The sequence below is a fragment of the Nilaparvata lugens genome, chromosome 10 (genome assembly GCF_014356525.2).
Source record: "Nilaparvata lugens isolate BPH chromosome 10, ASM1435652v1, whole genome shotgun sequence".
Lineage (NCBI taxonomy): Eukaryota > Metazoa > Arthropoda > Insecta > Hemiptera > Delphacidae > Nilaparvata > Nilaparvata lugens.
Genome location: NC_052513.1, coordinates 12413148 through 12440118, shown reverse-complemented (window position 1 = coordinate 12440118; position 26971 = coordinate 12413148). Strand labels below are relative to the sequence as shown.

The following is a 26971-nucleotide window of genomic DNA, read 5'->3' as shown; positions in this document are numbered from 1 at the left end:
TGATTCCTGGTTGGTAGGTGCACGCTGTATAATAAACGAAATTAATACTTACTGTCATACAATATCTTGTATATAGCGATTTCTTAAGATCTAGAAGGACCTGAGTGTTTTTCAAAATAATTAGTTATAATCATTACAGAGATGTTCAATACAAGAAAAAGCTGTCCAAACACTGGATGCACTCATTTAAATATTTATACATCTATTATGCTGGCAGTATTTCTGGTTTTACGGAACTTCTAAATATGTTCATGAAACAGGCCCAATTTGATCTGGTTCAATTAACACTGAATCTTTTTCACCAACATTTTTTTCAGCTAATCAATCTCTTATTAAAGCTGCTGACTAATAGTTTACTCAATTAACAATGTACTGATGAATTTCTAAAATCCAAAAACGTTTAAAAATATACAAGATGTAATCTATTATGCATTTTAAGGTGGAACTTACTGCTTATTGGAGACATATGAATTAAGGTATGAATTAATTTTCAAGCGTAAGAAATTTATGCGTTTATTTTTTGAAAAATCTAAATATCTACTGCCGAATATAAGAAATGAGAATAATGTGTAAGCTATTTCCTATCCATGAGCACATTATCAAATACAATACATACTACACAGTGGCAATATTGAAGTCTCATTTTCTTTGGCTTATCTTATCTTTAAATTACTAAGCTATTTGCATAAAATTCCAAGCAAAGAAATCGATCACTTGAAGTATAATTTATCGGAATGATTCATACGGCACAAATGACCTGACAATACTATGGTAATAAATTAATATCCACTAATAACACATTAATAACAAAAATACAGTCAGTCACCATTTGAAAACAAATAAGACCGAATGAATGTTCAGTTTTCTTATTAATGAAATAAAGAAGAATTGAACAGAATGATCATCCGTATAATAATGAATAATTTTAAACTTAATTTTCCATATAGTTCATACTACTTTATTAGAATATGAAAAATACTAAAATTACGCAATCCATTATTTGAAAAGTGAACCTGAAAATCAAATTAGTTTCCAAAGCCATTATTGGATGGGAAATTGCCTCGGTTATCAGATATCTATTTATCATGTACTGTACTCCAATAATACCTCATTGACAACGTGATTACAATTTTTGGGACACAATTTTGCCTTATTTCATACTATTTTTACGAAGTTACAGAATAATCACTACACTCTCAGAAATAACAGGAACATGTGATAAATCTAGTCGAGCCTAGGAACAAGTTATATGCTATGAGAAACGTTTTATATTACCTAAACTAGCCTCTTAATTCACTAATTCAAGTAGTCTTATAATAAACCAAAACCATTAACTTCACTTTTGATCCAAAAACTCAACATTAATTTCATTCCAATTAATTGGTCGGCCTTTCATCTGCTTCAATAATAGAAGATTCATTATCTTCGAGGCTTGAATCCAGATTCTCTGAATTGGTCTCTTTCAAAATTTCCTGTAATCATAATTAGATATATTAATAGTAATCCTGTAATAATAATTAGAAACATATTAATAATTCAAACTGCAGAATATTTAGGCTAAAATGACTTGTTTTCAAATATTGTCTGATTCAGATGGTTTTGTCTTTTCCCTATGTTGAAAATGACAATACGACCTTTCACAACTCCCCTGTTCAAAAAATGGGCAGTGATAGGATGAAAATAATCCCTTAGATGATATTTGAAAACAAGTCATTCTATCCAGAAAAACATAATATACATAATACTAATGCATTGGAAGAATATAAAAAAGGTGAAAATAATTTTTTTAGGCAAAAGATTTGAAAGAGAAGAATGTTTTTCTTCAATAAATGATACCAGTATTCTCACCAACACACCTACTCCTATAGCAATATTAAAAAAGAGAAATACTAATGGATAACAACTAAATACTAATAATAATGGAAATACTAATGGATAACAATAAATTAGGCTAAATGATATATAAATATCGACAACTTTATTTATCCTATACTATTTAACGAGCAACTTCTGTTTATATGTTTGGATGTTTATATGTTTGTATTGCACCGGATCTCGAAAACGGCTCTAACGATTCTCACGAAATTCAGAACATAGTAGGTTTATAATATAAAGAATCGATTGCACTGGGTCTCATCCCTGAGAAAACTCGCTGAAGGACATTAAAAGGATAATTATTATTCATCCTTGGGAAAACAGCTGATAATTATTTCGTCGTCTGTTGGTGATGGAAGTGAGCGCGAGTTCATGTGTGTGGGACTGTGTCAAAATTATGACTCAGCTGTTGAAATTTTTAATCATTCAATCAGGTACTTAGTGCCGGTTGCAAAAAAGCCGGGTTATTTTCAATCCTGATTAATTCCAGTACATCCATCTTTTTGAAATGGTCTTCTCTGATTTGGTTCACGTGAAGTTAATCAGGATTAAAGTTTAACCGGCTTTTGTGCAACTGGGCCTTTGTGAGGGAAATTTTTGCATTCCTCTGGGAATTAATCTCAATTTACTTTGATTAGATAGAACATTTCTGTATGAATGTTATGAATGTAATTATAATTTCTTCTTTTGTAATAATTGTTTTATGCTTTTGTACTCCAGAGCGAAGCTCGGTCCCCGATATTAATAATATAATCGACAACTCCTGCTTGAGGAGATGTAGGGATATCGTTAAAGTTACCGAACTCTCATTAAATCGTATAAAGTATAATCCCTTCAAACATACGAATAAATAAAATATTAAAAAACGATACTGATAATTGAAAAGGAGTTCTACAGACTTGATACAGACAATAATTTAAAACTAAGAGGTACGCTGAGAACCCACAAGTTTATCAGTGAGTACCAGTACTATACAAGTTGGAAGAAATGTCAGTAGTATACTACTGGTTTTTGATATGAACACAAAAATTTGAAAATTGTCATACGACATATACATTATGGGACTTGGAACTTTAGAGATGAATATTGTGAAGGTGAAATTTACTTATCTTGGACAATACAATAATACAGTATAGTAAGTGTAAATGGTGCGTATGGTTTTTTGGCTTCAAATTTTCAAGTTCATTCAGATTTTTGGACATTTTCAATTATTCATTTCTGATTTCTCTCTTATTCTATATCAATATTAACTATTTATAAATTCAAAATTTGTTTGTTTTCTTGGTTTTGTGGTGTAAATTGTTCATTTAAAAATGTGATCCTAATAACCTATATTTACTTTCCTTGCCCCCTATTACCTTAGGTAAGGAAAGTATTGCTTTCCAAAAAAGTTGAAGGTACCCTAATTGTGTATGTGTGTGTTAATTGTGTATTATAACCTAATTGTGTGTGTGTGTGTGTGTGTGTGTGTGTGTGTGTGTGTGTGTGTGTGTGTGTGTGTGTGTGTGTGAACACGATAACTCCATTCCCAATTAACCGATTGACTTGAAATTTTAAACTTAAGGTCCTTATACCATGAGGATCCGACAATAAGAAATTCAATAAAATTCAATTCAAAATGGCGGAAAAAATGGCGGATAATGGCTAAAAAACCATGTTTTCCACGGGTTTCTCGAAAACGGCTCTCTAACGATTTTCTTCAAATTTATACCCTAGATAGCTATTTATAAGCCCTATCAACTGACATGAGACTCATTTCTGGGAAAATTGCAGGAGCTCCGTAATATTCCTGAGAAGAATGAATTTTGTTAAATTTCTATCAAGATTTTTTCAAAAATGACTTGACCGATTTTTTTTCAAATTCATACCCTGTATAGTTATATATATCAGCTCTATTAACTGGCATGAGTCTCCTCCCTGAGAAACTAACAGGGGGGGTCCTCCCTATCCTTGAGAAATTTACTTTGGAACCTCCTTCTTGTGCGTGAGGTAGGTAGGTAGAGCAGTTTGTTCAAAAGAACACAACATGTCGATATATTTTATTTGTAGAACAGCTGTTTTGACAACTTTAAAAAAATCCTCAAATTTCAAAATTCAAACAAAGGAAAATGTACTCTGAAAACAATAACAATACAGTAGTATAATCGTAGTTTTAATAAAATTATTTAGCTGCCAATCGGAATAATGTTATTCCCCTAAATTATCCTCGAATGAGGCTTATGGATCAATGAGCAAGGAAAGTTGTGTGAGTGTACCACACCAGATTTTTTTGGCCTGTTGTTTAGATTGGAATAGGAAAAATTCTGGTTTTGAGCCTGTTGATCCTTTCCGCAAGTGATTGTAATTATTGCTATAAATAAATAGAAAAATAATAATTCTAATTTTCATGAAATTTGGTATGGACATTTGAGCCTGAATAAAAAAATATAAAACTATAGAACAACCGGAAATAAATTTGTCAACTACGAATAATTCTAATAGGAGAAATCTTTCTCATGATTGCAGGATTACAAACTTCAATCATAATCACAGTACAGAATCAATAAATTCATGGCCTGGTTGCACAAAAGCCAATTAAATTTTAATCGTGATTAATATCAGGAGAAAAATTAAACTAAAATTTAACCGGCTTTTGTGCAACCGCACTAAATATCTTCAGATTATGTTTGCCGTAGATCACGTCTGAAGACTAGTGGAAGGTAAAAATATTTTCTACAACTCCCAAATAAACAACCATTTCTAGCGTGAACCTCTCCCTCTTTCACATTGAACTTGTAAATAAGTATGAAAATTGCAAAAATTGTTCATTAACACGCCTACTTTCTTATAAAAATTTTTAAGAACATATTCAAAATATACAGAAGCATAACAAATTATGAAAATTCTTTCGCCCATGTCAAGTCAAAAATTCAACTGCAGTAAAGAAAGCAGATTTGAACGTTCTCCAATTAAAAATATAAAGGATAATTGAAATGGGCATAACATTTCTTTGTCTATAATATATGCAGTTATTATAAAAGTGATCAATTGTATTTGAATGATGTGATCTAACGTAAACAGGTGTATTGCAGGATATCAAAGAATGAATGAGGGGATTTTCTTCATTTTTTAATACAACAGAGCTAGAAGGGTTCTCAAGACGAGTAACAATCCACACCTCTAACATGATAGGATTATTTTGTAATACGCAGAAACATGATTGGAACAAAAATTAGTTGACATTTGTTTAAGTTGAAACTTATTTCATGACAAATTTATTGCAAATAATACTTAGGTGTTATTCTCTCATATGAGAACGTTGCTCTTTCTTTTTGTTGATCGAACAAAATGAAATCAAATTTGATTTGAATCATGACAACGGATTGATAGTTATTTTAATATTCTTTTTCTGAAACTGTACTAAATCTTCTCCATGAATTGACTTCCAAGGATATGTGTAATATTCTGTTTTGTGTGTTTTTGGACTTCCATATTACGCTTTTAAATTCAAAATTGAAAAGTCTCACATAACCTTTATTTGGACAATTTATTTTACGAAATTGGGATAAAGATAAGTTTTGAACTGTAGTCTGTTTCATTGTCCTTAAGTTGATTGTGAATGATAAATAAATAAATAAATAAGTAAATATCATAAAGATTCCTTGAGATAAAACAAAAATTTTCAACTTACGTTCAGTGTATCAATGACTGCCTTGCTATCTTCCAGAAGAACTTTGCATTGTTCGTTTTCCTCTTCCAGAAGAGCAACTCGTTCGTGAAGCATTTGATTTTCTTCAAGAGCTTTTTCCAAGGCAACTCTTCTTCTTTCAGCCAACGTTTCCCAGTAATGTTCACTCGGCCCCGCTGCAATCCAATCACAATAACATTGAGACTAAGAAATACATTTGCCAAGGAATTGATATTTCATACATGACTGTATGATATGGTATTCCCAATTTATTAATATTATGATGAGGCGACTGTTAGTTTTGTCATAAATACACATAGTGAACGTATTTTTAAAATGTAAGTAAGCATCGGCATCTAAATAAATACACAGTATGGTGATGTACAGTAATGTGATATACTATAAAATCAAATCAAATTTATTTCTACATAGACAAAATAATACAACAACAAGATGCGAGTAAAACTGAATAATATAGTAAATGAAACATTTATCGTTTGAACATAAATATATTCAATCTTTCTAAACTTGATGGAGTTTATTGTGGATTAATACTGGCATAAGTAAAACTTGACCGCCAGTAGGAGTAGCAATTATAAAAGGAGAAAGCAAACTTTTACGAAACAAATTGAAATAAAAACAACTATAACAAAATGTAATAAAGATTTATAAAATATAATTATAGTACCATTTAAAATTAATGAAATAATAAAACAATAATACAAATTGTAACGAAACTACTAGTTTCGGTGGTCACACCATCGTCAGGTTATAAATGTTTAAAACATTTATAAAATTAATGAAATAATAAAACAATAATACAAATTGCATCGTAACTACTAGTTAAAATGTTTGAACAATAGCTAGTATAAATGTTTGAACATTTATAACCTGATAATGGTGTGATCACCGAAACTAGTAGTTACGTTAAAATCTGTATTATTGTTTTATTTCATTAATTTTAAAGGGTACCTACTATAATTCTATTTTATAAATTCAAGAAAGTAGCCCTGAATTCATACATTTAAAAAATATGAAATAAAGATGTTTATTGTAATCTAATAGAATATAATATAAGCATCATCAATCTACTTGTATACGAGTACAGCAGTATGATAAGTTATGTACAGCATTATAGCACACTTTGGAAACAGTTATTGAACAAGCGTAGTGAGTCAATACTGATGACTAGAGCCTTGAGTCATTCGTTAGTGGGTTTGTCCGACGATTACTATCGGTTGCTTTCATCAACATCAAAATTTCAAGTCATATTTTTTAAACTATTATACAGATCAAGTTCGTTGGCCAACGACTCATTTCTTCGTCCTTTTTGAGGATATAACATTGAAAGTGCATAAAAATAATTTGTATTGGCTTGGCATCCAGCTTACTGCTGATTTGTTTTGAGAGCTACCACACAGACTGATAAGATGTGTACAGACTTGAGCGCGTGTTCGTGGCACACAAGTCTGTACGTACCTTTAGACACAGGGCTAACTATACTCCGTACAAATTAACTTCTGGAGGGATATGCGGCGCAGAGAAATGGAGGGAGATCAGCCAATTACAGTTACAGTACATGGAGAGTCAGTCACAAGGTAGAAGCGCAGTTGCCAATTTGTCGATTAGTCAGTCGACTGAAGGATTCCAGACAGGAAACTCTGTAAGTTTAACATGAGCGCTTGAAAACTCACGAGAAATTAGAGGAATGCTGGCCGGTTAGAACGGCAACTTCACAGCCGTTGTATCCCTAACTCTGTATGCATTCTCTGCTGCGCATGTCCCTCCCAAGTAAGAAGTAAAGAGTATAGTTACAGATGAATCAAATTGCAGTTTTCACAAATAGAAAGTTCACAGAAAAACTAAAAGTATAGAAACTGTAGACAGGAAAGGTTACAGTTGCTATACCGTTTACAGCAACTGTATATGCATACAATAATATTCATTACATAAATGAATAAATTATTGAGGAGACAGTTAGTACTTATCAATCATGAATTTCAAAATTGATGGATTATAGTTGGATACTGGAATACTTGAAATTTTCTTATTGAATTGCTGGAATATTGCATAAGAACAATTGAAATTGATTTACGTAATAGTAGATTGAAATAAATAATACTTACCCTGGCTCGTCAAATCTTCAACGGTGATAACTTTCTTTTTCTGCTGAGTAGACACTGATTTCACTTGCTTTTTCTTCTCAATCAACCCCAATTTTACAGCCGGAGACGGGGCTTTTCTGAAAAGAGAGAACAAAAGGTATGAAATGAAACAGTAGAAGCATGCTATTAGTAATGTAGAGACCCGAAAATCTGCTATTTCTAAAGCAAAGCTTTAAAAAAATGATTATTGGAGACTATTGCACTGTGTCCTTTTTCATCTGACACAACACACATCACATCACTAAATATATAAAAGAAAACTCACCATATTTATTATCTTTGTTTGAAACAGATTTATTCCAAGCAAAAGTCCACAACATGTACATCTCAAAATCAAACGTATTTTTCTCGTTTGCCCTAACCTCTCAAAAATGTCTGTTCCTCTTAGGTTCATAAAAGATTATATAATAATAATGTATTATTTTTAAATTTAAACAGAAACATTATTTCTAAATTTAAACAGAAACATTATTTCTAAATTTAAACAGATTTATTTAATTATAATTTATTCATTTATAATTTATTATCAATAATGGGTATGAGCGCCTATTTTGAAATGTGTAACATTACACTATTTATTTTATCATAGGCCTTGCTAACATCACTCAAGAAATTTCCCGCTCCCATCATCATCCCGCGTGACGGCGACGATTTGCACCGGTGTGCAAACGCCTCTAGGGATAATTCAATACAATTTCATTAATAGATGGAGATCAGTTATTGGAACACTAGTATACAGGTACCCTTTGATCAAAAATTCCTGGACATCATAATAAGAGACGAGTCTCTCAAGTGAAAATGGCCTCAACCTTCACAGCCCTCTCAAATTTGCTCAGATTCAACTGCTTGACTCCTAAAGGCAGTCTGCTGAACTTCTAGAGTACCCATGATCTCTGAAGGTGCACCCTGGGAAATGGCTCTCGATGCCTAGTGTTTTAGTCAATTAGCGTTAACAATAATCTCTCTGGTTCTTCTTGTCAACATTAACCGAAAAGAAGTAGGTTACCCTAAATTTTGAAATGCCCAGTCTAACAGAAAGTGGCTTTTGATGGGCATGATGTTAGCTTGCACTTATGATTTTGCAGCTTTAATTGCAGACATTGAGATTTCCTAAATCAGCATACACATCAAGTCTACAATATTGACTGAATGACACCACATAAGTAGACAATGGAAGTGGAAACGATTATGACTCAATAAAACATAGCTAAGTTCTGAATCCATTTATTTTAATATATTTGTTTAAATCAGCCAATTTGGTACATATGTAAGATTAATTTTAAACTCTCTTTTAAATTTTAACTAAAGACATAACATACTTACTTGATGAGTTTAGGTTCTTCCTTTCCGGTTACTGGCATCTTGCCTCCTCCAACAAGGTTCTCTTTGTCACCAGCAGCTTCCTGTAAAGTCTGCAGGGTTCTACGTCTCATGCCAGTCTCCTGCTACAAGAAAAATTATTATAAACGATTGAATTTAAAACCACTTTTAACTATGGAAAACTTGAAACAGAACAATATTATTCAACTTTTCCACTAATGATAGCCTACATAGAAGCCAATATAAATGTTAGAGACTACTTTCCAACAATAACTATTGACAAGCTTTCATCTTTCACACAAATTTATATCAATAATATTCTAAAAGCCCTCGTTTTTTGGTCTTATTAAACAACCTTTTGGTTAAACTGTTTTACCCTAAGATATTGAAAAGAATTTGCCAAAAACCTTTGGTTTAATGACAGACAAAAGATTATTAAAAAAAATGCAATTTACAAAGCAAAAATCTTATGTACTCATTTTCAATATAAAACAACAACAGAGAATAAAACAACCTCAAGAATAAACTAAGCCAAATAAATCTTTAGAAAATGGTCTGCATGGGCAAAAAATATTAAACGTTTTACAGAGAGAAAGGAAACAATAATCTTGATGCATTTTTTTTCTATTGGTCAATACTATAGCCATCTAGTCTAAAGACTAATGAGCTAATTTTTTCTATCCTAAATTACTACTTGAAAAATTGAACCGTGAATTTCTCATTAGGAACTCTTACTGCTATTGAAAGGATGGAGTTTCTTCCGATAAGCCAATACAGCTTCTTATATTTGATTCCAAGCTCTTCTCTCTTCTTCTTGACATGGGCCTTCCAGCGAAGCTTTGCGTCCAAGGTCATACCTAGATACTTGGCATCATTAGCATATGGTACAACTTGGTTGTTGATAGTTATTGGTATGGGCAGGTCCTTCTTATTGGTAAAATTGATGTGAATCGACTTTGTTTCATTCTCCACTTTCTAGTCCAATCTTGAATTTTGTTGATGGATCTCTGTAGTTTCTCTGTTGCAATATGAATATTACTGTCTACTGATAATATGGCTGTGTCGTTTGCAAATGTTGCTGTAGTATTCTCATCAAGGCTGGGAATATCGCTGGTATAGAGTAGGTAAAGAACTGGTCCCAGAACACTGCCTTGAGGAACTCCTGCTTTAATTTCTTTCCAATCAGAATATGAATTTTCATGCCTGACCCTAAAGTATCTGTTAGTCAGATAGGATTGTAATATATCTGTATATTGCTTTGGTAGCACTTTTTTGAGCTTGAAAATGAGACCTTCATGCCATACTTTATCAAAAGCTTGCCCTATATCAAGGAAAGCTGCTGAACAAACTTTTTTCTCTTCTAAGCACTTCTCTATTTTCTCTATTACATTTATAATCCGATACACTTGATCTATTGTTGAGTGTTTCACTCTGAAGCCAAATTGGTGATTTGGATGTATGTGCTGTCTCTCAATTATTGGCCTATATGATACTTCATGTGGCTCTTTACCTGGCTTCAGTAGCATTATAACCTCTGCTACTTTCCATATTCCTGGTACAAATTTTAGTCTGAATCTTATTGAATATTATTATTACATACAGTGAATAAATTATTGAATTGCTCAAAAAAAGGAGATTAATTAGTGTAATGGTGCATACAGATTTCAAGAACAGTAGAAGGGTTGTCATCATCAGCGAATTTATCGGCCAAGGTAGGTATTATAATTTGTTGTGATGATGTTTTCTGCATTGTCCACTCCCAGCTGTGTTAAAAGTTTATTTAATTTCAATTTTAATAAGGATTTCGAAACGGCCTGAAATACTATCTGATGTGGGAAGAGAAGAGCCAAGTTACGATATAGAACATGTGAAATATAGAATGAATTGGTTTGAGTAAGAGATATCTGGAAGGGTATAGCTGTAATACCTGTGTTTATAGCATACCGCGTTTGATGCATATGTGTAATGGGCCCAAGGATGTTTATGTTGGAAAATAAATGTATTCAAATGTTTTTAATGAAGAGCTGTCAGGACCGCACTCTCCTCAAAGAGAATGTTAGTTGAGAAACGTGGATTTTTTTCAGAGCTACTTTCAGAATGGCTTTCTGGACAATAAAGTATGACTGAAGTACCGTCTTGCAAGCACCACCCCATGCAACTATACCAAACTCCAAAAGAGACTCGACATATGCAAAGTATGCCATTCTAATCTCTCTCTTATCCAGTACATCGCTTATCATTCTAAATGCATATATATTCTCTAAGTTTTTTTATGTATTCAATGTGAGTAGACCACCTCATCCCAAAAAACCGCCCAAATACTTGTAGGAAGTGACCATTTCAATACAAGAACAATCAGCCTACATGTGACACTGAGAAAATCCCCACAGCCGTAAACTTTCAAACTTTGTAAATTATAATCGTCGTTGGTCTCAATGATATTGGCATAAATTTCGTTTTTGTGGTGTTAATTGTCAAGGTATTCTAATCAAGCTATGTTTTCATGTGAAAAAGGTCATTTTGAGCATTTTCCTCAACTTCTACCCAGTTTGGCCCTTTCAAAAATATTAATGTATCATCTGGAAACAAAAATAACCTTGCATGTATATTTACTTTTGATATATTATTTATATGGATTAAAAAAAGGATTGGGCCCAAAGTTCTTCACTGAGTCACCCCAAAGTCAACCGCTACATTTTCACCCCTGTAGTCCATCAAGGAAACAAACTGAAGGCAATTTGACAGATAAGTTCTGAACCATGTCAACGCTGTACCTCTAATTCCAATAAGGTTTAATTTATTCAATAAATTGTTCCTGTCAACCGAATCAAAGGCTGTTTATGTCAAGGAATAGAAGCATCATCCGTTGATTTTCATTCATTCCTTCACTATTTTCTCTAGAATTTTTGAGAAAACGCTTAGCAATGATATGGGACGGTAATTTTTTTGTCGGTTTTGTCGGTAGGGTAACCAGTTTTTAAGAGTGGGAAAACTTTGGCCATCTTTAGGTACTCAGGGAACACACCAGACTCATAGGTTGATAATCAATTATATTCAATCTAGATTAGTTTAAGGATCTTAGAAATATAATTGAAAATCTTATCTCATACTATTTAAGTTTTTAATTCATTTATTAGATCAGAAAGAAAAGTAGACACAATCCATTAAATGGATTTACATTGTTAAACTACATTTACTCTAGTATATCTAACTCCAAAATCAAATAATGTTAACATTACAAGACAGCTAATCAAATGAAAATGGCACTCAATTTTGGAGCAACACGCAACAAACATATCAAACCACCAAATTTTGTAGGTCTATAGTCTATAAATATAAATTTGTTTTACAATTTCACTAGTTTTAATTACATAATGGGAATTTCAAATTTATTATTAATAATCTGATAAAAAGTGTGAATAAATTTGAATTTTAAATAATGTTTTTAAATTAATTAAAGTTTTTACCTGATTATCAATCTGCTTGTCAGGTTGATCGATTACAGCAGCTTTCTTTGTTACATCTGTCTTCATAATAGACAATGAATGAATCTGAAGGATTAAAATAAATATGAATTGATTTTTAGAAATTCAAAACTTGATAAAACAAAACAAGAACTCAACGAAAAAACTTTTTCTAGACAAAACACGAAACACGATAAGCAAAAACGCGCGGTATTTTCAACAAGAGTAGAGGTTATGTAAGCTAAGGCTTCATTACAAAAATAAACTGTCAAGTTCAGTTCTGACAACATTCCCCAATTATATGGAAAAGTAGTTGATAGTTGTTATTTTTATTCAAATGTCACGTCAAATTGTATCACACATGATTTTAGAATGACTATTAAAATATTTGGAGTTGATTTCATTGTTTGGAAAAGTATGAAATTCAAGCATCACTCAATGACAGAAAACTAGCCCCGTTGAGATGAAACAATTTCTCAGAAAAAGAAATTGCTCAATTGGAAGATGACTACTCGTTTGTTCGATGAAATTTTTGTCAAGCTTAATGGATTAGTTAAAATTAGTCCAAGTCCAATCAACTTCATTAATAGGTTTTAATCACCTAATTTTGAGCAATGTTTAGTGCTATATGAACTTTCCTAAAACTTCAACGTTTCTCTTATTATTAAAGTATTGAGTGTTATTCATGAAGTTTGAATAAAATTTTTATTGTATTTAATGGTATTCAAAATGTTTCAGCGTACAGAGACATACAGCGTCAATGGGTACGGTTAGCATGCATGCCACAGTCACCAGTTTTAAGATTTTCCATTGTAAATGTATGCTATAATCTCATTTTATAGTATTATTATTTTCATTTTGGAATTTATGCTTTAGAAATTTTGTCATTTTAGTACATAAAATGTCTACTGAAGCGCTGATCCATCTGAATTTATAGCTTCTCCTTCCCCAAATACATTTTGATTTCGACCTTCACGATCAACAAAATCCAGATCTAGTAAACATGTGCAAGTGCAAGTCAGTTCAGTTTTCATTTCAGTAGCAGACAACCAGACTAGAAATTGAACCAAATTTATAATGGAGGGGATTCATTTATATTTTCATTTTGGGTGATATTGACAAGTTGCGATTACGCGAAGACTAGTTTTTGAAAGTTAATTATCCACAACGTAAGTATTTGAACCAGTTTTTCTCTCTCCGCCCATCAAGATAGGTTGTACAACTATCATGTTATTGCCCTTCTGTATTGTATTTTATAAATTTAGTTAACTCATCATAACCTTCTACTATAGTGAGCAGGTAGCCTACTGTAAAAATCCATGTAGATATAGTTTTAAAATAATTTAGTCTATTAACGTACATATAGACTATAGAAATATTAATCCAATCGAATGCATTCAACTTGAAGCGAAATTTAAAAATTATGAATCATTCAAGATTTGTTCCTGCCAAATCTGTGGACAAGATGTTTAATGCTGATATCTGGCCTTCTGGTGCTTTATGTTCGAAGACATTTTGTGACAAAAACACCAACTGTAAATTCTCGTGTCTTTCAGGGAGACCAACCCTTATTAGTGTCAACACCTGTGATTAGAGATCTCAAAGAAAAATATATCAACCTTATTCTGGATTATTGGAATGCACAGAGTAAGAAATCCAAGCAGGGTATTCTTTCACTATTCGATTTAAATTAGAAACTTGTGTTTTTGTGAGCATTTCTTGACATTGGGTGAGTCAGTTTTTTACTAAATGATATTTGACCTTACAATTGCCTCAATTTTTAGTAGAACTGTGACCAGATGTGGTGGCTATTTACATTTGGAATGATATCGACTTTACCGAAATTGATGTTTCTGCGTTTTGTAAATAACTTGAATTGGAAGTTGTGGCTGTGATAGTGATAAATGATTTTTATTGCCTTTAAGCCATCAAATACAGCAATTGGTTCGTCAAAGTTTACAAGTTACTAAAATTGGTTTTTAATAAGTATAGAGTTCAGTCCATCAAAATACAGAAATATCACAGTAAGATTTGTACTTTTGTAAAACACACTGATAGTCCTTTCAGGAACACTGAAAAACTCATTCATCTCATACATAGGAGTTTGTATCAGAAAATTATAAGTGTCCCGGAGAATCTCCTTGGTTGGTAGAGACCTAGCACACTGAGCATGAGCTGCCTTAATAAGAAAATCACGCGTGATAGCTTCTTACAGATAACTTCAATGTGGGGGTTCCAGGTTAATTTTGGATCAAGGTGAAAACCAAGAAGTTGTACACTTCTCTCCTGATCGACAATATTTCTCAAACTAAAAATCATTCTTTGGGTTTTCTCCTCATTTAGCTTGAGGAAGTTTGACTTGAACCAAACAGATGCAACACCAAAGGATTCACTCATCTTCTCTGTCAGATCTGTTGAAGAGCTGTTCACATCAAAAATGGTGTTATCATCTGCATAGGCTGCCAACCTATTACCCAGTGCACAAGGTAGATCATTAGTCATAATTATGAAGAGCAGGGGGCCGAGTATGGACCCTTGAGGGACCCCATGTGGAATAGCCTTCATTGCAGAAACCCTACCATTCATCTGGACCACCTGGCGACGACCTGATAGGTAAGATTTCAGGAGTCTTAATGAGACATCAGTGACTCCATAAAACTCCAACTTGGACAGCAGAATCTGGTGGTCTACAGTGTCGAAAGCACGGCTCAAATCGCTCAATGTCAAGCCTGTGAAACCCCTGCTCTCAAAGCTCTCAAGCACGATCTTTAAAAGCCTTTCCACTGCCTGGGTTGTTGTTCTTTCAGCCCTAAACCCGAACTGAGCATCCACCAACAGTCCAGCACTCTCGAAATACAAGCATAACTGTCTCTTGATTATGCTCTCGAAGATTTTGGAGAACACAGGTGAGATTGCAATAGGCCTGAAGTTACCCGGTAGATCAGTTGGACCCTTCTTGTGAATGGGTACAGTTTTAGCAATCTTTAGTTGAGCAGGAAAAACACCCTCCACAATGTAAGAGTTCAAGTAGAAAGTTAGAGGTTCAAGGATTGGAATGATGACTCTTTTTATTAGATTTACTGGCAAATCAAAGAAGTCCTTACTTTCAGAATTTTTCAGCTTACTCACAACATCCAACACCTCTTCACAAGATACTGGGCAGAGCACAAATGTTGTTTCTTGTTTCTGTTGTTTCATTTGAAGAGCTCGATTCCAAACCGGCCTAAGTCCATTTTTGTGGAAATCGAGATATCAGCTGATTATTGAACCTTAGACATAGACCTTCATTCCTAGCATACTAACTACTCCAAACTATCCTTAGTCACTACAAAATAGATATCACAATATCACGTTTTTTCCAAAGTGTATCTAAGTCCATTGCTGTTCCTTTCCATTCCAACCTTAGTCCTTTGCGCATGCGCAGAGCATCTTTTTCTGTCGGTCTGTCTACAGATTGAAGCCTAACTACCATTTTTACTTCGAGATCAGCGCGTTTTCAAGGGAAGAGAACAGTGAAAGTCAAGAATAATACATACACTGGGGATTACCAAGAAAATCAAGTGATCAAGAAAATTTATTTATTTAAAATTGAGTGGAATATTTCAAATTAATTTATCAATCTAAGCCATCTAAATTCAAAAGTTCTAATGTTTATTTTGGACTAAAATTTTATAAAAATTGTACAAGTGAAATTCTAACCTTATCTTGGACTCTGTCACCTATAAATTTGGAAGAAAAATAGCACAAGGACTACCTTATTATTTTATCTTTCAATGTTATTACATAAGTGTCATTTGCATTGTAAATAAATAAAATAAAATAAAAATATTCAAAAAAATTGGCGAAATATATTCAACTCAGCAAATACAGCACTTGAAGAAACTTATCATATTAGTGACATGAAGAAGGTCCGAGTCCAAGTTTCTTTCCAAAATGTCACCAAGTCCATGGACTTGGAAAAAAAGCAAGAAAATTAACCTATTACACAGAAATTACTTGAAAATATGCAAAATTATTGTATGGAATTCAAAATACACACTTTATACATTGGATTATAAACATTTTCCAACATGTAAGTGATGACTATCAAAAAATCGATTTCCTGAGAAAAACACTTTTGTGACTTGGGCCCGTTTGGAATAGAGCTCTTCATTTAGAAACTGCATGGCCGAAATATCAATATCAGGGGTGTTAATAGAAGCACGAACTGTAGTAACTGAATCCACAAAGAAGGAATTGAAGATATCAGGCTCTATATGTGTGGTCCTCTGCTGAGAACTCATTTCTCTCTTGATCACCTTCCATGCTGCAGAGCACTTATTTTGCGAGGAGTTTATCTGCTGGGCAATCATTTCTTTTTTGGCTCTTAAGAGTTTCTCCTTGAAGTCTTTTTTCAGTGACATAATATAACTGTTTAGAATCAGCTGTCCTTAGATTCTTGTGGTGCTCATAAGCAAGAATGACCCAATTCTTCAGGACAGTTAATTCTTGACTCATCCAATGCGGCTTTGTCCTGTTCCTGGTCCACTTTTTTGCAGTCTGTAGCCTTTCTGGGAAGACATTGTCGAACAGGTACTTGAAATGGCTGAAGAATCTATTAAAGTTATCTTCTGAAAGACCAGGTATTATAATTTCGTTCCAATCCACCAGATGCAGCAGATGTTTGAAATAGTTTATCTGACTTTCAGTAACTGGACGCACAAGTACCTTAGGGGAACTACTGGAGATTTCAGAATAAGTGTCAGACATATAGCTTCATGGTCACTCAAAGCATAATTCTTTATAGAAACACTGAACGAACTCTCTGGTAAGTTGGTCACCACATTGTCCAGACATGCATCCATCCTAGTAGACTCACTCACAGTGCAGTAAAGGTTCAATGACTTCATTAGATTGACAAAGCTGATTGTATTAGTAGCTGAAGCATCAAGGAAATTGAAATTGAAATCCCCGCCCAAAACAATGTGGTGGTTGGGCATTCTATTGAAGATGTAGAGAATGACAGATTCCAGATGTTCCAGGAAGTAAACTGGGTCACCATTGGGTGAACGGTATACATTTATAATTATTAGCTTGGACTCCAGCAAAGTGACACAAGCCAATTCAAAATGAAGCTCCTTACAGTGGTGATAAATATCCAGGTTCAAGTGTTTTGCTTTGTTATGGTCCAGTAGTTCCTTTGACACAAAGATTGCAACTCCTCCATGTTCATGTGTGGTTCGACTAAAAGTGCTAGCTAGTAGATAATATTCGAGGTTCACCATCTTCAGCTGATCCTCACATAGCCAGTGCTCAACAAAGCATAATACTTTAAAACTCTTACGAATTGCCATTTCAATATCTAGTCTTTTAGCTAAATTAAGACACTTAACATTGCTAAACAGGACATTGAATCCAGGGTCAGAAACTTTAACACCGTTAGGCCCAGATTCAGAACTAGACCGTGTCTCAAGAAAATTATTGGAGCCAGAAGCTAAGTATTTTCCCCTTTTTGTGAAGTTTTCAAGTTTAAATTGCTGTTATTGCTGCTTTGCTTTTTTGTAAAGTATTTTGCTACATAAGTATTTTTTGGCCAGAAATCCGCCTTGTACACAATATCAAACTCACTATCCAGAACATCCACTCTGAATGAAGCATAAGAATCTGAGTGATTCGAGACAAGTTTCTCAACAGTAGAATTACTAATTCTTTGATTGTTAAGAAATTCTGAAAGGCCTCACAAGTTGTACCTGGTATGAATCTTGAGACAAAAATAATTTTTTTGTGGTCCCTAATCGATAGATTCTCTACACCAATCAAACTACCAGTAATAAAGTTCTTGTTTTTCCTGGTATTAGCGTTACCAGTTGATTTCGGACTGGACTACAAAAGTGATTGTAGTGTCTACTTACAATATGATAATAGTTTCTCTATACCACTCTCCCAGTGGTAATTTTGACAGTTTCTGTGACTGTTATGAACATTTAATTTTATTTTTTTCAATAGTCACCATGCCACATGTAGTATTGTGGTAGCTGTTGACTTCAATGTAAATTTTAATGGTGACCACTCACCAGTGCAAGAGTAGTTACTTACTCATAAGTGCAAGATATGTTATTGAGCTTTTGAAATGTTTTGGTCTGTACATCACTTACACTGAGCGCATTAGAGGAGTCTCCTGCCTGGACAATGTTGCTGTGAACTTTCAACCGGATGTTTACAGCACAAAAGTCATTGAACTGCATGGCGACGACCACTCTGCATTGGTGTCAAATTTCTGTCTGGCTCATCCATGGTGAGTGATGGAACACCTACATGGCATATAAACTATACTTTCAGGTCAAGGACTATACATGAGACTACACTGATTCTTTTCAGTGATACACCCTCCCCCCCCCCTGGGATGCAAGCAATACTTCAGAATCCTGGTGACTCCGGCTTGTTTGAGACTTTTTCAATTATTTTCAGGAGAGATTTAACTTTTTTTTCTCTCCTGAAAAATTCAAACCGTATCGCTCTCAGCAACCACAGAAGAGACAAAGCCGCATGAGAAGTCATCAGGAGTGGTATACTGATGATCTCGCTAGGCTGAAGGGACTCATGCTTGTTTTGGAGGATAGGTGTGCATGTGATGTGATAAACTCACATCGGTCGTTGCCAAGGAGACAGCTTGATTTTGCAAGTCCTAAAGAATTCAACAATTCTCGATTTCATCGAGTCGGTAAACAGCATTGTGAGAGATATGTCTACAGTAGATGGTGATTCAGTTGAACTGCTGGCTGCACGAGTTCCACCAGTGCATGCTCCCTGTCTTTCTTCCGCCCCATAACTCCGCCTGCCCTGAGGAAGATTGTTCGTTCTTTCAAGCCATCCCAGAGCCCTGACGTGTATGGAATGCTACGAGAGGTGGTGGATGCTATTGCAGAGCAGAACCTCTTACTGCAGCAGTTAAGAGATCTGTCATCTTTCCTGACTTTCTGAAGACCTCAAGAACCGTTCCTGTGTACAAGAAGGGTGATCAAGAGAGCTTGAACAGCTTCAGGCCAATATCCATGACTCCAATCTTTGGAAAGGTTGTTGAAACAGTCATCAAGCCTCAACTTGAGAAGTTCTTTGAGATAAATAACATTTTCTGAAGTATGCAGTTCGATTTTCGCAGAGGGAGGTCAACTGTTGATGCAGCAAATCCAGTGACTAAGCGGATTGGTTCAGTGTTCGAGGATAGTGATCCAGTTTTCCTGAATCAGAGTTTACTTCATCGAGAGATCGTTAGCGCCCGATTCTTTATAACAGTTTTTTATGATCAAAATTTTTTAAAGTCTTAACTCTTCGGTTTTTCCAAGTTGTGTGGTATTGACTAATTGTAGGTAGAGTAATTATATTTTGGTGTTTTACGTTATTGTAAAGTAGAAACTGTCAACGAATATAAGCTAAATTAGATACTGCAATAATTATAACAGTGAAAATCTAAATAAAATGATAAACAATCACTTTTATAAATTTATCTATTTCATTCGATGCTTACCATATTTGTTAGATTTGGTTATTGAGGTTTTTTTTTAGTTATAGTATTGATAGTTTGACACCTTGTGGGACCGGACTCCCCTATATTTGTTAGATTTGAAGAAAGAATAGATGTATTTATCAATAAGGAGGCTATTGAAATTCGTTTTTGTCTCGTTGAGCATCTGTGCTTATTGTATACAAGTTTTGGAAGCTTAATTGTTATATAGTTTCTCTAACAGACTCATTTTCTCTTTAAGATTTTATATTCTATGAAGTGTGAATATCAACATATTCAGATTTATTCTTGACGAGTCTAACAGTGCTCCGCAATGGGTGAAAGTTTCAAATTACAAAACTACATTGATAACTACAAATTCTCCATTGAACATAATAACATAATCAACAAAATTACACAATACATACTTATACAAAATTGAGGGCACGAACATTTTTTTTTCAAACAGGAGTTTCGGTCAGGAGGTACGTTCCACCTAAGTTATTTGTTTCTTATCAGGAATATTTCAATTACAGAATTTCGATGAGATTTTAAATTATTTGTAATGACATTTCCAACATAACTAGAATAAAAAATAATTTCATATACATTTAGTAGATCATCTGAAGTCGGTGTAACTACTGAAACTAATTTCCAGTATCCATAATGAATGTGGTTGTTGTATCTAGTCTTTTTGTGTATCACGAAATTTTCTCCATGCTCCTGGGCTAAAACTTGTATGGTTTCTCAGAGATAATGAGAATCGTTTATCTTTGGTGTGAGTTTTCTCTCTCGATACAACAAAATGACCTATTGATCGTTTCGGAAATAAGTCTAACTCTAGTTGCCGCCGCTACACTACATTTTGAAATCTTTGAACACTTGAATACTCATCTCTGGAATCTTTGAAAAACTTGAACTCATTCGATAGATAACTAGATAACTTATTTTTTGTTTTATTCTATTAGTGCCGCCACTATCCATGAAAATAATTATAACTAAATCAACCTAGTTCACTTTAGTAAAAGTACTAATAACATATTGATGAAAAATCTACTAATGTTTATCATTTTTACTACAAGTTTTCCAAACTAAACTTGGTGGTCAGTGAACACATATTTTTATTCTAGCTGTTTGTTTGAGCACCAGACCTGAAAATGTGTTCAGTGAAGAAAGTTTCATTTCAACCATTATCAATATAATTTCCGTAGTCAGTCACACTAATTACTTTGTAATAATACATGGAGTATAGCAGTCGTCAAAATAATGTTTATGTTTTTGTATGAAGGCCTGAACCACACAACATGGCAATTAGTGATTACATATTATTATAGGAAATTATATCCTAACTTCCGGTCATTTGAACTGAGTAGTCTAACTTATCGATTTCAGTTTTGGTTTTAGTTCTCATGCTAACTTCATACTGTTCTTGGAGAGATCTATTCAATCTTGCGCAATTTTTTAGTAGTCAATATTGTCACAGAAATATGTTATTCTTGCTTTGAAAAAGAAAAATTTGGAACAAACAGTAATGCAAATGAGTTACGTCTGCTCTTTGTGCGACAGCTTGTTTTCTTCAACAAGCATTGCTACAAAACAAGGTAGTGATGTTGAATTTATTGGCACTTGACCATTTTATTTCTCTTGAACTGTAAGTGAGCATTCTACACTGAGATCGTAGTAATCACTTACTGAGTATTTATACATTTTTCCTTACATGATTTTCCACTGTTTCAATGTCGTTTTATTATTTCTCTTTCCAATATAATTTATTTTGTAACTACTTCTTTGTTTCCGTAATTTACTCAGATGAGTTCAATAATTGGGCAATAATATATTATTGCTCCTATTAATACTTTAACCAAATCTCTTACTCGTGTAGACATAATCCCCCATATCAAGAACCGCCTCATTATGTCTTTGAACATCTTCTAATTTAAGACGTCTTCTAATAATTTATTTTTCTATTTTATCTATTCATTCCTTACGATTCACAATAGTTATTTGTGCAACTAGTGCGCAAAGTGACAGTTTGCTGCACCGAAAGAAACGTTTACGCCCGAGCCGTAGGCGAGGGCGGAATGGTTTCTTGAGTGCAGCAGAGGAACTTTGCGCACGTATTTCACATTAAGTTTTTCCTACAGTTACCATTGAATATGAAAAGTGGGTAATTATGGGTAAAATTGCCTGAAATCCATCAAATGTTTTTCTGTGTAATTTTATTATTGATAAAAGCCTTAATTTATTGTCAAATTGAATAAAAATGTTGTCCTTGGTTATAATATAATGTAATAATTAGCGCGTTGTGCTTGGTTGCACCTCTGCTCACTATAGCAGCCACAGCAGTCACTGTTACCAACTTCATTTTGATTTTGCTGCACTGTTGCTCCATATAACCTACTAAGTATTTTGCGTTGCCATGTTGCAAATCTGGAGTGCAGAAAAATTTTTCCCGCACTAGAGCGGAAAAGTGATTCTTTGCGTTCTGTAATCAGTGCAGCAATGGCCACTTTTCAACGTAACTGTAGGAAAAATAAATAAACTATACAATTTACAATGCAATAATAAAATTATTCTTCAAAATAAAACATTAGGAACTACTTCCCCGAAAGAGCAAGCTCGAGCTTGGGGAAGGAGCCAGCCTCATAATAAATCTACGCAAATTCTAAAATATCTCTTGTAATAGTTTGACATTGGTGGTTTGTTTCAGAAGGCGGGGGCAAGCATAGGCTTTGCTATTATCAGATGCTATGACTGAGCAGATAATAAGGGAGTGGCTGAGTGAATTCGACTCGATCACACCGGCCGAGCTCCACACATTCGCCAGCACGGTGCACGGAAACAGTGACGTCATCACTGCCGTGTACACCGTGCTCGAGGAACGGCACAAGTTTTCGCATGTAAGTCATAATTAGACAAAAATCAAGTTGTTATTTTTAGTTGTGTGATAAATAATTGGTCAATTTTGTTAGCGTAGAGAAAGTTGGATGACAGCCTGGTGTTACCCAAATAAGTATTCACTTGTGCATGGTTAATAAGATGATCTTTAGGCCTGGTTCCCAAACAGCGACGGTTTCACTCTAGCCGCGTGACGACTATATTAACGGCTGTAGTCTATTACTGTTTATCATTGTAACCTATATATAGTGTCGACTATAGCAATTAATACATCGTGGCCAACGTCGTCGCTTTTCTTGACGACTGTTCGACTCTAGCCGCGCAACTATTGTATTAATGGTTGTAGTCTATTACTGTGTATTTTTGTAATCTACATATGTTGACTTTAACAATTAATACTGCATTGCTACAGTTGTCGCTTAGGAATTGTACCTTCAGATCCATGTGATAAGCGGGATTCGAACCCAAGAGTGTACTGCCAGCAGTCTATTGAACGCTTAATTACATCTAACATAAATCTTGAATAACACCTAAATATAGAATGAATAAAATATAGTAAACTATACATGTTGAATTCTAACGTCGTGATTTAGAATATTAATCGTAAAGTTTCGGAAATAATTGCTTAAATTAACAAATCAACTAAAATTGTTCAAATCACTTTGATTGAAAAGTTATGGTGATTTCTGGTAATGTGATTGATCGTCTGTCTATTTTCTCTGAAGAGTAAACATAATTTTATATATAGAATAAACAATAAATGCTGGATCCAACGTCAAGTCCAGTGAAGTTGATTATAGAGTTACATGAATAATATTGTTTAAGTAACGTTTATCACAAAATTGTCTGTGGTAATAGGTAGGCCTAATATCGGATTACGAGGTCTATCGTCTGTGTAGCTTCTACATGGAGTGTAGGCTACACATGAACATGACATAGAATATTACATACTTGATGGATTTTTTGCCAAGCTCAGTGCGGTAGTATATTGATTGTAAAGCTGCTAGTTTGGAATCCAAATAGCCTTAATTACCGTGGTAATTTCGTATAATTTTTATCTATTATCGTTTGTAGATCTCAAGTAGGAAGGATACATTTTCCAGGTATTGGGGGACGATTAACATCTCACATATCCTACATCTTCCATGGTAATTGTGAACTAGTGTTAATTACCACTAATGCATATTGTCAGCAAAGAGTGCTAATCGACTAACATCAACTTTAACCAAAATTAGATTCTGGTATCTTTGAAAATTTTGTTCAAATCAATAAAAACTAGAAACAAAAAGACATTACGTTTATAAAATAACCGCAGTAAAATGTTTTCATCGCATTTTCGTCCAATTGGTTTTTCTGGCATTGATTTTGTTTGATGACAGTTTTTTCACGACAGTTTGATTTCAAAGAAATACGTGCGACCGGGTGATAAACTTCAGAATTGTATAGTATTTTAAAGTGTTTATTCTGTGTTTTTTGACTTTCATATTTACCTAACAAAATTCAAAATTGTAATTATAAAATTTAGGTCTATATAACTGATTCAGTCTTGTGAAAGTGAAAATTGTTTATGTGAATGCGATGAACATAACTCTACTTTCGACAATTTTAATGAGCTAAATTTAGGAAGAGAAGTTTTGGGCTACCGTCTCTCTCTTCTTTTAAATATTGTAATGTGTTTGATCAAATAAATATGAATATAGTACTGCTAACCTCTTTTGGTAAAAAACCCCATCTAAATCGATCCAGTTCACAATTTCATAATTTCCAAAAAAATAACGTGCAAGAATTTGATTATGACAGATTTTAAAATTATTCAACATGAAATATTACAGGTTTAATTAATAGCCTTGAAATGATTACTAATTTCGAAATATTTCTGTTGAATTTCAGTTAACCGAAGATGTATGCAAGAGACTGTATTCATGTTACCGGTCTAAGGAGGTCGACCTTCAAAGATTCACACTTCTATTTCTTCCAACCCTCATTTACGTCTATCTCAATGCGGTAGCTCACGGCGAGAAAAAGGTACCTACTATTGCACTTCTAATATTAACTCTATATTTTTGTTATTCTTACTAATGTAAAAGCTAATTTCAATATATTTTGCTATTCGGCAGTCAATTTGTATGATTCATAAATTTACTTTTTAACCATGATTCATTTATTTATTCATACATTGAATCATAATAAAAGTAGTGGAAACGAAAAATAATAATAATGTAATTAATGACTTGGATTGACTACTCCCTTGTTAAGAATGATTAACTGCTGATTGATAACAAGAGAGTTTTTAACAATGAGTCAAACCAAATTCTTTTGTCTATCTCTCATTACTTATCATTATCATCTCAATTAGCAGAATAAAATTACAGTAAATTGTTAGTGATGCAGATCCTAGCTAAAAACAAAAAAAAATGCACAGTTCACAAAGTTCAAAAATGCAGTTAAAAAGATTGTATTATCCATTTTGTCGATAGTTTTGTACTTTGTATTATCAGTACAATAAAATATGGTGTAAACAGTCTCACTGTTCTCAGCTCAACCCTCAAGGAACAACTTTGACACTTCACAAGATAGTAGCCTAGTTTCAATTTATATACATTTCATCGGTGATAAATGAATCACCATTGACAATACTATAGTTATAAAAGATGAAATTACGATTACAAAACATAAAATCAAACAGTTCAAATCATAGAAATAAGCATACAATTGATAAAGGTAGCAATGGATATTTCAAATTATATTATTATTCCAAATTTTGATCTCAAGATGAATTAATTAAATAAATGGCTGTGACCAGACCAGTCACCTATCCGAGTATCGTGTGCTTTGACAGAGCCAAGATAGCAGCAGTTTGAGCTATCAGCTCCATCGTCTGTTTCTTACCTCTAGTTGGCTGGAAAGACAGCAACAGGAATAGAACAGTCATTACTACCACAAATCGTGTGACCAATCCACTTAGAATTTTTTAGGCGAAAAACTAGTCAATTAATAGTGCAGTTTAATTTCATTCTCGTAAAAATCACTACAAAATCAAGCAATGCTTGGTAGTATTTGACACGTCAGAATACATCTGAAGATAGTAAGTGAATCAATTTGATTAGTGTGTTCTTGTTGGTTGTGTATTGTTATTTATTTTTGTATTGTTAATATTGGTTCTGGTATTAATAATATTTGGAAGTAATATATTTTTGGTTTACAGAACTGTCGTCCAATCGAAGCATTACTCCTTGGAATGTACAATGCAGAGGTGGTTGATGACAATGGACAAGCCAAGGTGATAGCATTCCGATTACCCTCATTAGCACAAGCTTCCATTTACCATGAGGTGACTTATAAAACTTTTCTTATTTAAAAATTTTGTAATAGTGCTCAGAGCTCTTCCTGTTGAATACGGTATTTGTTTAATTTAAGGTTTGGTTGTTACAACATTCGCTAGAGTATACTAGAGATGGTGTGACAATGGAAACTAGTATCTCAAATTAATTTAATAGATTAGTTGTTTTGTATCCATCATTATATTGTTTTTATCCAATATTGCTACATTGAATAGAAACGACTTGATATTATTTATTAAAACAATTTAAGATACTAGTTTCCGTTGTTAAACCATCTCTAGTCACTCTAGCATAGAGAAAAGATAGCACAATAATATATCCTATGGTATAGGTCGTTTATTTCACAAGCATCGTTTATTTCCAAATTTCACAGTTAACTCAAGCCGATTATTGTCGACTATTAGTTTTTTTTTGGGTGAGAGTGTAAGAACGGCACAGTATGATAGAATCAGCCTGACAGCATCTCCAAAAATAACAACTAGGACTATCAGCCTAAGTTAAAGGTGAAATTTGGAACATAAATGCTCTATACCATGGGATATCTTCTTATGCTATCTTTTCTCTATGACACAACTATTATTTTACTATCTCATCCATAGTGAGATTCACCTTATAAAATCAATAGGATGACAGTTGCCAGTTTTTAATAAAATCTACTTGCTATTATCAAAACCACTAATTTATTAAAACAATCTTTTATTTAAATTATCTTTATTTATTCATTAGTATAAAATTACTCATCATTTGAGATATTAGTTCCT

The 26971-nt window shown here is 33.5% G+C and overlaps 2 protein-coding genes across 5 annotated transcripts in view; one reads left to right on the top strand and one right to left on the bottom strand.

Annotated features, from left to right (window-relative positions):
• Window positions 1–497: 497 nt before the first annotated feature.
• Window positions 498–12923, bottom strand: LOC111048997 (geminin). 2 transcript variants are annotated; one of them, XM_022334985.2, is made up of 5 exons: window positions 12495–12923; window positions 9031–9152; window positions 7669–7784; window positions 5546–5718; window positions 498–1472 (listed from the first exon to the last, which is right to left on the bottom strand). In XM_022334985.2, exons 1-5 carry the CDS (start codon window positions 12558–12560, stop codon window positions 1377–1379), a joined length of 573 nt encoding a protein of 190 aa, XP_022190677.2. In that variant the 5' UTR covers window positions 12561–12923; the 3' UTR covers window positions 498–1376. The 2 variants fall into 2 exon arrangements, with proteins under 2 accessions (XP_022190677.2, XP_039292260.1); XM_039436326.1 differs by having other exon boundaries at window positions 9031–9149.
• Window positions 12924–13492: 569 nt separating this feature from the next.
• The window catches only part of LOC111048998 (hyccin), a 30102-nt gene continuing 16623 nt past the window's right edge, over window positions 13493–26971 (top strand). The window contains exons 1-4 of one of the 3 annotated variants that reach the window (XM_022334986.2): window positions 13493–13660; window positions 22682–22871; window positions 24760–24894; window positions 26075–26200. In XM_022334986.2, coding sequence (XP_022190678.2) covers window positions 22722–22871; window positions 24760–24894; window positions 26075–26200 — 411 coding nt within the window. In that variant the 5' untranslated portion in view covers window positions 13493–13660; window positions 22682–22721. Of the gene's footprint in view, window positions 13661–13774; window positions 13791–22681; window positions 22872–24759; window positions 24895–26074; window positions 26201–26971 lie in introns of those variants that run through there. The other 2 variants (XM_039436324.1, XM_039436325.1) reach the window with 2 other exon arrangements.

Bases quoted from the DNA above. Each gene is read 5' to 3' on its own strand.
- LOC111048997 (XM_022334985.2), bottom strand. From the start codon at position 12,560: ATGAAGACAGATGTAACAAAGAAAGCTGCTGTAATCGATCAACCTGAC. The intron at 9,153-12,494 runs GTAAAAACTTTA...TTTTTCTTGTAG, and splicing joins ACAAGCAGATTGATAATCAG to CAGGAGACTGGCATGAGACG. The intron at 7,785-9,030 runs GTAAGTATGTTA...CTCTCTTTTCAG, and splicing joins GAAGAACCTAAACTCATCAA to AAAAGCCCCGTCTCCGGCTG.